This window comes from Falco biarmicus, chromosome 3 (assembly GCF_023638135.1).
Source record: "Falco biarmicus isolate bFalBia1 chromosome 3, bFalBia1.pri, whole genome shotgun sequence".
Lineage (NCBI taxonomy): Eukaryota > Metazoa > Chordata > Aves > Falconiformes > Falconidae > Falco > Falco biarmicus.
This window is the reverse complement of record NC_079290.1, coordinates 111378204-111390563: the sequence shown is the minus strand read 5'-3', so window position 1 is coordinate 111390563 and position 12360 is coordinate 111378204. Positions and strand designations below refer to the sequence as shown.

Below are 12360 nucleotides of genomic sequence, written 5' to 3'. Positions count from 1 at the left end.
GTGTTTTGAGGTCTACCTTGATATGTTCTGGTACTTTTCAGGCTGTTTTGGGTTTCTTGGCCACAGTGTTGAATCCAGAGATTCTCTGTTAACTATAGGCAGTTGCCTACATTTTGCTGAAGTTTCAGAAAGGAAATTTCTGAATACAGTTTTATTCTCAGCGTGGAATCACGGTGGTGACAAGTAGTGGTACTGTGTTGGGTCATAAACGTTGGATATGTTGTGTTAGAAGAAAAAGTAGAAGAAAGGTGTAGCATACTTTGAAGTGTTTGTTAAAAATGTCTCATGTTTTTCTTTTCATACTTTGTGTATCAGGTCACAAAGAGGAAGATGAGGCGCCTTCTGTTTCTGCTGTACTGTCCCTGGAACAAACAGCTGTGATCCAGGAAATGGTAAATCAAGATGTACTTCCAAAGCTGATGATCCCCAGTCCTACCAGTGAACCACAAATGGTAACTGAAGACAAACAAGGAGACGCAATAAACTGTACATCAGATGATTTAGATGATGATGATGAGGAGGAGGATGAGGAAGAGGAAGATGAAGAGGAAATAGAGGATACCAGTATGCCTAAAGAAAATGCTGAAATGCCTTTGATATGTGAAGAAAAGTTAGACTCTATGGAAGAGCAAAAGAGTACGTCAGAAGAATCTCCAGAAAGCTCTCCAAAGAAGAAACTTGTTGTGAAAATTCCAAAATCGAGAGGTGAATCGAACGGTGATGTTCAGGAAGCATTCATGTTTCCCTGTCGGCATTGTGAGAGGAAGTTTACAACGAAGCAAGGACTTGAACGCCACATGCACATCCATATATCTACTCTTAACCATGCTTTCAGGTGTCGATATTGTGGGAAAGCCTTTGGTACTCAAATTAACAGGCGAAGGCATGAGCGACGCCATGAGGCAAGGCCAAAAAGGAAACCGTTCTTAACACTAACGTCATCACAACACTTGGATAATGTTGCTGATAACCAAGTACTTGTGGATGATGGTCTTAAAGATGACCTGAACGTTTCCGGTCTTGTGCAAGACTCTGTTATCTTGGATTCTGAGAAGGCTTCCCAAGAAATGTCAAACTCTGCTTTTGCTGAGGAAAATAAGGAACCCAAAGAGTTGCATCCATGCAAATACTGCAAAAAGGTTTTTGGAACTCACACCAACATGCGGAGGCATCAGCGTAGGGTTCATGAGCGTCATCTTATTCCCAAAGGTGTCAGAAGAAAAGGATTCTTCACCGAAGAGCCGCCACTTCAGACCGAGCAGGCCCCGCCAGTCCAGAGTGTGTATATTGCAAGTACAGAAATAGAAGAGGAAGGTGAAGTAGATGATGTCTATATTATGGATATTTCCAGTAATATCTCTGAAAACTTAAATTATTACATTGATGGTAAAATTCAGTCCAACAGCAGCACTAGCAATTGCGATGTGATTCAGATGGAGTCCAACTCTGCAGATTTATATGGACTAAATTGTATAATCAGTCCAGTCACAGTGGAGATTTCCCCAAACTTAAAGGTTACGCAAACACATGTGAATGAACCTCCTAAGGAACCCTCTAGCAGTGGGAGCAATGAATCCAAAAAGAGGAGAACTGCCAGCCCTCCTCTTGTACCAAAAATAAAAACTGAAATAGACCCAGAACCTATAACTCCGACTAGTTCTTTAAATCTTCCTCTTAGCATTTCAACAGAAAGCTTACCTTTTCATAAAGAAAAAGGTGTTTATTTGTCATCAAAACTAAAACAGCTTCTTCAGACACAGGACAGTAAGAAAATAACTCCGTCAAGTGAAATCCCCAAACTAGGACCTTCTGTTACATCTTCGCCTATTTTGCCTCCTGGATCCAGTAGATTTAAAAGAAGGACGAGTTCTCCTCCCAGTTCTCCGCAGCACAGTCCAGTACTTCGAGACTTTGTCAAATCAGGTGAGGGAAAAACTGCATGGAATGACAATGTTCGGAGTTCAAAAATGCCAAAGTTAGAAAGCCACAGCAACTCACCTGCTTGGAGCTTGACTGGAAGGGAGGAAAAAGAGACTTTGAGCCCTCTTTGCTTTGAAGACTATAAATTATCAAAAGACTGGACAGCAGCTCCGACTTTTGGCAATGTGTGCAACCAGCAGCCGCTGGATTTATCTAGTGGTGTGAAACAAAGGTCTGATGTCAAAAATAAGAATCAGGTTCCCTGGGAATCTGTTTTAGACTTAAGTGTGCATAAGAAGCCTTGCAGTGATGCTGAAATTAGGGAATACAAAGAAAATTCCATACAGCCAACCTGTAGTGGTGTTAAAAAGAAGAAGCCAACAACTTGCATGTTACAGAAGGTTCTGCTGAATGAGTACAATGGAACGGATGCAGCCACAGACAGCACGCTCGGTGGCAACAGGAGTGTGAGCCCTAGCAAATCCCTGGAGCCTCAGGCAGAACCTGACGCAGATCCCAGCTTATCTGCATCGTCTTCTGTTGACACTCAGCCCCTTAGTTCCTCTGTTTCTCCTGCTCCACAGGCATCTGCTGTACCCTCCATGTGCCAGCTGCCTCCTTTGTTAACACCAACCAATCCTCCTTCCCCACCGCCCTGCCTGCCTGTGTTAACAGTTGCGACGTCACCTCCTCCCCTTCTTCCAACAATGCCATTATCAATTCCAGATGTCTCTGTCAGTGCCACTAACACGTCTTCATGTCCATCGCCGCTTTCTAACACTACTACCCAGTCCCCGCTACCAGTTCTTTCACCTACAGTTTCTCCTTCTCCATCTCCTGTTCCTTCTGTTGAACCTCTTCCTTCTGCTGCTTCACCTGGTCCTCCTACACTCTCTTCCTCATCTGCCTCCTCCTCTGCCTCCTCTTTCTCCTCCTCTTCATCTTCTTCATCTCCGTCTCCACCTCCTCTTTCTGTAGTTTCTTCTGTTGTTTCCTCTGCTGATAATCTTGAAAATACTCTCCCCGTAATAAAACAGGAAGAAGCTGAAAATGGACAACAGAAAGCAAGAGAAGATCCTCATATGTCCAGTGAATTGGGAGTTGTGCAGGAAACATTCAATAAAAGCTTTGTGTGCAATGTCTGTGAGTCACCTTTTCTTTCCATTAAAGACCTAACGAAGCATTTATCCGTTCATGCTGAAGAATGGCCCTTCAAATGTGAATTCTGTGTACAGCTTTTTAGGGATAAAACTGACTTGTCAGAACATCGCTTTCTGCTTCATGGAGTAGGAAATATCTTTGTTTGCTCGGTCTGTAAAAAGGAATTTGCTTTTTTGTGCAATTTGCAACAGCATCAGCGGGATCTCCACCCAGACAAAGAGTGCACACATCATGAGTTTGAAAGCGGGACTTTAAGACCCCAGAATTTTACTGACCCCAGTAAGGCAAATGTGGAGCACATGCAGAGCCTGCCAGAAGATTCTTTGGAAGCTTCTAAAGAGGAGGAAGATGAAGATCTAAATGATTCCTCCGAAGAGCTTTATACTACCATAAAAATAATGGCTTCTGGAGTAAAATCTAAAGATCCAGATGTTCGTATGGGCCTCAACCAGCACTACCCAAGCTTTAAACCACCTCCATTTCAGTATCACCATCGTAATCCTATGGGTATTGGAGTTACTGCAACAAACTTCACTACCCATAATATTCCACAGACTTTTACAACTGCCATTCGATGCACAAAATGTGGGAAAAGTGTTGATAACATGCCTGAGTTGCACAAACACATACTGGCCTGTGCATCTGCCAGTGATAAAAAGAGATACACGCCTAAAAAAAATCCAGTACCACTGAAACAGACAGTGCAGCCTAAGAATGGCATGGTTGTTATAGCTGGCCCTGCAAAGAATGCCTTCAGAAGAATGGGTCAGCCAAAAAGACTTAATTTCAATGTTGAGATGAGCAAAATGTCCTCAAATAAACTAAAAATAAGTGCATTGAAAAAGAAAAACCAGCTTGTCCAGAAAGCTATCTTGCAAAAAAAGAAATCTGCCCAGCAGAAGGCAGAACTGAGGAGTAATCCATCCGAGTCAGACTCTCACATCTGCCCCTACTGTAATAGAGAGTTTACTTACATTGGAAGTTTGAACAAACATGCGTCATACAGCTGTCCCAAAAAACCCATCTCTCCTTCCTCTAAAAAGAATTCTTCAAAAAAAAGTGCAAGTTCTTCACCTGCAAGCAGTGAAAAAGGCAACAGCCAGCGTAGGCGAACAGCAGATGCAGAAATCAAAATGCAGAGCATGCAGCCGCACCTGGGCAAGACAAGAGCGCGAACCTCAGGACCTGCACAAATCCAGCTTCCCTCTGCATCCTTCAGATCAAAACAAAACGTTAAATTTGTACCTCCTATTCGATCTAAAAAGCCAAATTCGTCTTCGTCATTGAGGAACTCTAGTCCAGTAAGAGTGTCCAGAATGTCCCATGTTGATGGGAAAAAAACTAAGGTGGTCGCTAAGAACAGTTCCTCTGGAATCTCGAGCAAAGCATCCCGGAAATTGCACGTCAGAATACAGAGGAATAATAAAGCTGTTTTGCCAAGTAAATCTGCTGTGGCGAGTAAGAAAAAGGCAGACAGATTCACTGTAAAATCTAGAGAGAGGATCGGAGGACCTATTACACGAAGCCTGCAGCAGGCGGCAAATGCAGAGGCAGCAGAAAACAAAAGAGATGAAAGCAGTACAAAGCAAGAACTAAAAGATTTCAGGTAAGCATTTAATTTGAAGTTGAAACAACACAGGAACACATTGCTTGCCAATTTTCTTGGTCTTTTTTGAGTTTCGGATGCTTAAATAAAAAAGAAAAGGTTGCATTTCCTAAAACATGGTTAAATAGCTCAATCACACTGAGGTATGATGTACATACTTGATGCATTTTGTCATGTTGTCATGAAATAATACATAGTTTGTATAGAGAATGTCTTTAATTATAAACTGGATTGAAAACTCTGGAAAAAAAATGTCAGTACCTGAGTGCAAATAAACTTAACGTCGTTAAACTTGATGTTATTGGAGACACTGACCTTGTATTTGATATCTAACGTACACAGTGGCCCAAAATCATTCTAGATTTAGTTTATGGTGATTCACTAAGCTAAAAATGATGACTGCATTTTTTACTCAGTAAAATAACTTGCATTGTTGGTTTTTAATAAAAAGCATTCTCTGCATATCATAAAAAAAAAAAAAAAAAAAACCATGACCAAATACTTCAAAAATGTATGTGCATACTAACTGAGTCAGATAATTAAATACTTAATATAAGGGAAACAGATGTGTAAGGAAAGTTACATGAACATGTAAATTTGTTAGAAGTATCATGCTTTTATGTTTCAGTATAAACAAATTTTATAATTAAAGTTCTATTTCTTATTTGAGAAGAAGCATTTTAATTACAAGAGTAATACTTCAATAAATAAAGAAAATCTTAATCTGCGTGCCTGAGTCCCGACTTACATCTTCATGTAGTCTCTCACATCAATAGGATATTTTGCAAAGCGTTACAACTTTTATTAGCATGCTTCTGCCCTGTTAATCTTGGAAACGGGTATCTGATTTGCCAAGTAACTTTCACAAAGCTTACTGGTAATTAAGAGTTCTCTTGGTTTTGGTAATTGCAGTGCATGGCTGTGATTAACACCAGATTTATGGCTGAAGGTAGTATTTTTTTTAATCAAAGTAATTGATGGTGGAGGAGGGGGAGGAACTGGCAGCCTCCTTCAGAACAGGTGTCCCCTAGCAGAATTTGTCGAGAAGTGTCAAAATCCAAACTGTTTGCAGCTTGTGTGTCTTACCGTGAAGATCTTCTAGGTGAAAATTTTGAGGAAATACTTTGTAAAGGAAAGGTTCAATGTAACTGAATGATTTCAAAGTGCTAGAGGGCAGTTTGAAAGTTTAATAGTATTTGGGGTAAATAACAGTTTACTGAGGGGTAAGTTTTCCTTGACTGTCTCAAATACTCTTAGTTTGGCAGCACAGTCTTCACTGGTGTAATGAATAGTTAGGCTAGAATAATTCTTGCTTTTTGTTTCTGAAATAATGTTCTTAAATCTAGATTATCTAGTAAATTCTTTTTTTTTTTTTTTTTTAATATCAAGTATGTAGTGTGAAGAATTTTTTTGCCTTCATACACTAATGTCCGCGCAGGCTAACATAGATTCTACTCTATGCAGGCATGTTGGGGTATGGGTTTTTTTCCAGGAAATCTTAATTCTTAGTATTTTTTTTCAAGACCTGCTTCATGTAATATTTGTCTCCAAATTTGTTTTTCACCTTTCAGTTTTTCTGTGTAAACATACTCCGTTCACAAATAGTTTGTTTTGTCATTTATCTTCAGTTTTTGTTTTTTATTTTCTAGGAATCTTCTGTAAAAACAAAACACACAAAAAAAATCCTTTAATGACATGATAGAGCTGTTGCATGCTCAACTTAGGATAAGCACTACGACAATGGATGTGAAATCCACCAAGCTTGCGAAACCAGCTGAAGCTGACTCACAATCATAAAATTGCCTGCAGGCTTCTTGCTAATATTCAGTGTCAGGCACAGATTTTTCTTACTTGGTGCCTGACACTCGTGCTGGGCTACAGGATGATTCAGATAAGAGAAGGGTACTATTAAAAACAGAACAAAACCCACACGAAACCATCAAAAGAAGTAGTGGGATTAACTAAACCAAATCTTTTGCTCTCGTGCTTGCTTAGATCCTGGTTTTGTCCGTACCTTCATGAATGGCACACAGGCAGTCCAGTTGTATAACTTGGCAAAGCAGGTTCTATAATTTTGTCAATGATTCGTCGTAGATTCAGGGACAACGAATTTTGCTGCACTCAAAGTGTATTTGTCATGTATTAAGTCTCTTAAAGCTTTTTGCCTATATGGATCAGTAGAGGCCAACCTAGCGACAGAATTTCCTTTTCGTCCCACCCTCCTCGCTTTCTGAGTTTTTTAGATGTCCAGAGTACAATGGGAAAAAAACCCTGATTTGGATGTTTTATGAATTTTCCAAATTCCTATTTATACATGCAAATGAAACTTTATATAGCAATGAAATACCGATATCAGTTTCTAAATACCATATATATAATGAATGCAGTGTATCTTTTTATCGATAAGAAGGCTAGACCAGGACTACATACCTGTATATTTTGAAAGTTAAATATATAATTACTCTAAAGGGTCATACACCTCTATCTAATAACTTAAGACAACAAATTGGTCTGTTGTTCATAGCAGCTTTTTATGGAAATACTGTTTGTCATGTGTTCATACAGCTTTCAAGATTAATGACAGAATTGATGGAAAGTGACTAGTTTCTTTATACAGCCACCCCTTTTATTTTTTGTTCTTGACTTAAAAAGTAATCTACCTCTTAAAATTTGTAGTTTAATACTTGTTTGGTGAATTTGTGCCACTTTAACTTTCACTTTCACTATCATTCCCATTTTGTTACATTTCTGTTATGGGGACTTTATGTTGAAATATTGTATAAAGCATTTGTAGCAAGTTTAAAAAAAATAAAATATTTAAAATTATTTAAATTGTTTTGGACACTTCAATTGTACTATATGTGATTTACATTTTACATTAATTTCATTTTGTTTTCATTTTGGGTTGTTAATCTTGGAGCATGTTCCTGTATTAAAGTTTGCTGTTAGTTACATTTTTTTCTTCGATTGGAGAGTGATATAAAGACTATTCTAATGAAAACATTAAAAATTACCATTTGACATAAAAGTGGGGTTGTCATTGCTTTTGAACATTGTAGCCTTGCTGAAGGTACTGTAAATGCAGGTAAGCAACCCAAGAGGGATTTTTTCTCCTCCAGCATGCAATACTTCATTGAGTTGCAGACGTACTTAAGAGTCTTTGTGGTGTTGCAAGCACTTAATGACCAACTAGATGAAACTATCGTGACACATTTTATATAACTGTAATCAATAAAGTAAACTTTTTAAAAAATTGTGGGAAGCTTGCCTTTTGTGTGGGAACCAGATGTACCAGGAAAAATGAAAAGATGAAACAGTGTACATCTAGAAGGAATTAAGTGTGCTTGCATCCTTTAGCTGTCTACACCCAGTCCACTGAGACGAATTTATAACCATTTGACACTTTGCAGTTAGTCTTAAATTTTTATCTTTTTATTTTGGACACGGGTAACACATTTAAACTACTTTAATTAAAATTACACACACCATTTCAAGTTTTTCTAATATTATAATGTTCTATTTTTGTATGCTTTAAAGTTGTGAAATATACTTTAATTTAAAAAATACATGTAAAGAGTTTTGGCTATGAGAATTTTGGCATGTTGCACTCCACCAGCAAGATAAGCATTCTGCCTCCTGCAGTGGAGCTGGAAGCATCTGTGGCCATATTAATGTGGCAGTTGGATGGAATAATATAGCATCATTAAGACTAACAGTATTGCAGTAGCCAATTTTGTAGTGTATTCCTTACTAATCCAGTAGTAAGTTAGTCCTTTATTTCGTTGTCTATTCAAATTAATGCTTTTCTTTGAGTAAAATAGACAAGAACTCCCAGTTTATTTTCTCATGTGGTATGTCATTCCTCAAACATGTTATCCTCTCCATAACTAAGTTTTCCCTGCGTTTTAACTGATAGGGAAACTCTGGTACAATGGTGCAGAAGTTCTGACGTTGTTCACTGGGTGTTTTGTGCAGGCACATCTGCTTCGTGGCCATACGCTGCGGTTAGATAGTGCACCATGATTTGAGAGCGGAATTCTTACCTCGCTTACGGCAGCCCTTGTATTAGTTAGGTGGTAGGACAGCCACAGTGAAGGTTTTTAGTGTTGATTAGGTTTTACTGTATTTACCTAAGTGAAAAGATTTTTGGTTTGCCTACCTGTAGTTGTATTTGGGTATTTTGTAAGAAACGGGGGGGGGGGGGGGGGGGGGGGGGGGGGGCGGGGGCGGGAAGGTAAAATCTCTCCCATAGTTTTGAGGTTACTGAGGGTGGGACATAAACTTATGCTAATGTTTCATGTCTGTCTTCTATTACTGACAAATGAAATACTAGTTGGTGCTTGGTCTTACTGCAGTCTCAGTATTCTGATCACCTTGAAATATTTATTAGAGACGTCTAGCAGTGAACTGTTCATAAATAAAGCAACTTCCTTCCTTCGTTCCTTAATACTATGGCAGAAATCCTGTTACCCTTGTCTTTGCTGTTTCTCTGCTGTGATATTAAATCCTGTTGTGTCCCAAGGATGTTGCCACACTGAGATGTTCATACACGTTTGTACACACCAGTTGTCAAGTGAAGTGTGGTGTGATGGAGATCTGTATTCCAAAACGAGAGCTAATCAAGAAGTTTCATTGCTAATTAGGCAACTCATCACATACAGGAAACGTACAGCTTTTGTAGTTACTATTGCTCTTGCATCTCATCTGCATAATTGAATTTCTGTGGCTTTTATAACTGCCTCTTTATGATCTGAGTGCAACAATAAAGCTGTGATGATGCCCACAAAGTGCTGACATTTCTTGAAATGCATCCAACCAGGCAATAAGAACAATTAAATTTGTCCTGTTTACATAGACTAACTGGCACGCTGGTCAAGATCAAATGCAGTGTCAGTTTGATAAAAACAGTAATGCTGAAGCGTGTGTGGAGACGGGAGATCTGACGTGTTGTGCTTACCATTTTTGCCCCCATTATGCAGTCTGTATCAGAGAATGTCTTAAATGTGTTCAATCCTAGGCGTTACGAGACAGCCCAGGTGATGCAGCCAGGCCCCCTGCACAGAGTGTTTCCTGCCTTGCTCTGCAAGCTCCTGACCCTTTCTGTAAGCTACCTGTAGTTGATTTAGGCTAGTGTGTTTCTGGTACTGTGTTTTGTTGGCATTTTGTATTGTAAGCCTTTTGTTTAAAGTTCTAGTTCAGTTCCTGATGACTTTTTTTTTTTTGGAGGGGGGGGGGGGAAGATGTCATAGTAAATTAGATCCTGGCAATCTGATGTGTAAAGTTGCAATTTCAGATGTGGGAATAAATAGTGGTTCCTTCACTTACTGAGGTTTGTGACTTCGTTTCCAAAATTATTATCCAGCTTTTGCTGGAGTCACATTCGGCTAAGAAGCTGAGTTGCAAGCGATAATCTGTGACAGACAGATAGCTTGTGAATGACCTAAAAAAGAGGACTGGGAAGACTTTACATACTAATTCTGGCTTTTATTTGCTGAACGTGTGATCTGCATGAATCACATGACGTTCGACATCTATTCATGATGAAAACGAGCTAAAAGGATAGATTCTGGACAACAAGTGCATGCTGGGTGGATCTGAGCTTTTGTGGTAAGTGAATTATGTAAACTTCCACATGTTCTATTTAATTGAACTGGTAAAGCATTAGATCTGGAGGCTAACATGAAATTTCCTAGTATTACTGAAGATACTTTGATAGCAGTAGAGAGAAAAGCTGATTTTGGGTCACCCCTATGCAGTATTTTAAAATAGAATAGTAATACTTGCAGAATTAATACCATACTGTGTTTGATGTTTTTAAGCTGTAGCTGGAGTATTGAAAAGCACTCAACACTTGGAAGCACAAGTCTTAGGGAATTTTAATGGGAACTCGGTAAAGCTTCACCTAGGCAGCCTCAACAATCGGAGTTACTTTTAGAAGTGGACGGCTTCATCTAAACTTTGTGGACAGACGTTACCCAGTATCTGGTGAACTGAGAGTAAAGGCTACTCAGAAGAGATGTCTTGGAGAACACTTGGGAGTAAAGTACAGATCCAAATCCTCAAGAGATTTCAAACTCGCCCTGTTCAGGTTGCAGTACAAAGCCGTAGTATCCTGGTCACGTACACCGTGTGATGTGTTCTGACTGCGTAGTTGCATACTGTGTTATTTTAGTAGAAACTGTCGCTTCGTTCACAGGCTGGAGCTGCTCTAGGAGTGAATAGCAGCTCTTAATGGAGAGGGTATGTGTAGGACCTTCCAGGATTTTTTGAAAGAGCGGGAATGTGAGGAAAACAATTCTGTTCCAGAGCAAGAGGCAAATAAAACACTGTAAGAAAGGCACCATATATTAAGTGTAAGGTTAATGGTCCATTTTACACACCAAGTGAAAGATATTAATGAAAAATATTAATGTTAAAGATGGGTCTTTATTCCATATGTATGAATGATTCATGTTGTTTCCTAAGCTGCCTCTGGGGTCTTGACTTTGTGATTTAAGTTCTGTCTTACAGGTATTTTTTGAGTGGAATTCGTAACTGTAGCTGAGGTTGGTGCTGCTTCGTGCTCGTCGCTTGCAGTCAGGCAAGGGTCCCCACCCAGACGTGCAGAATTCAAGTGGGTTGTTAGACCAGGAGTGGGTAAGGGAGCTGCTGGTGTAACCTCCGGTGTCTGCTAGGTGGTTATTGGCAGTACTGGAAGAAGAGGTGTTACAGCCCCTTCTGCCCTGGGACCACAGCCTCCAGCCCCTGCCCACTTGCAAGCCGTTCTGTAGTTCAGGGGAACCTGACCGTGACTTCCCATGCATACTTCATCCCTTTTCATTTTATTTTGCTGATCCTGCACGTTTACTTCTCTCAGTAAGTCTTTAAAAATGCTTTTGGTAGAGTGTACTTTTGAAAGCATGCATTTGGAAAACAGCATTGAAAATACTGCTGGTTTGTTTTTTTCAGATGCAAGGCAGTGAAACACTGAAATTCAAAGGGAAGCTTGAGCAGGCATCAAGTTGGAGGGAAGCTTTTTCTTAAGAGATAGGTAGCTGCTTCATTTTCCTAATTTATTCAAAACTCGAGTGTTTTGTGGAACATAGTACAGTAATCGGCAACATGCATTTGGTGTGTATATGTATCTTTGCTTATTTTTTTGTAAGACTTACGTGTTTCACAAGCCAAACATGGTCTCTGAGTCATGTTTTGGGTGGCACTGCTCCAAGAAACTGCCGAAGGGTTGTGAGAAACAGCTTTGATTATTCAGCGGGTGATGTTCCATTTTTCAGGAGTACAGGCTCAGCACCCAGCCTGCATGGTGCAAGGTGGCATTGCACGCGGGAGGTGTGCTGCCTTTCAGGTGAACAGCAAAACTGAGACTTGCACTCGTCATGATGCCCTGTGTCAGTCAAAAAAGAATTAACGATAATCTGGTATCTGGGCCTGTTCCAGCAGGACATGCCTGGATCCTTCTGCAGTTTCGGTGGTGCTGCTCAGCAAAGTTAAATGCCTGTGGTGGAGTAAACGCGAGGGATTTTTCTCAGGGGAGTGATTCTGCTGAGAGCGCAGAGGACGTGCTGCCTGCCCAGGGTGTTTGGAAGCCTGGCAGCAAGGGGAAGCAGCAGAGCTCTGGCTGTTGTCCTTGCCAGAGCCAGGAGCGCGGCCGCTGCTCCGGGGGCAGTTGGCTCTGG

General features: G+C 40.1%; 1 protein-coding gene across 7 annotated transcripts in view; it reads left to right on the top strand.

Annotated features, from left to right (window-relative positions):
- PRDM2 (PR/SET domain 2) overlaps positions 1-12360 on the top strand; it is a 68855-nt gene that overhangs the window by 51041 nt on the left and 5454 nt on the right. For 5 of the 7 annotated variants that reach the window (XM_056330639.1, XM_056330642.1, XM_056330643.1 and 2 more), the window contains one exon: positions 316-4687. In XM_056330639.1, the coding sequence (XP_056186614.1) occupies positions 316-4687 (4372 nt within the window). Of the gene's footprint in view, positions 1-315; positions 4688-6336; positions 7514-9704; positions 9790-12360 lie in introns of those variants that run through there. The other 2 variants (XM_056330640.1, XM_056330641.1) reach the window with 2 other exon arrangements.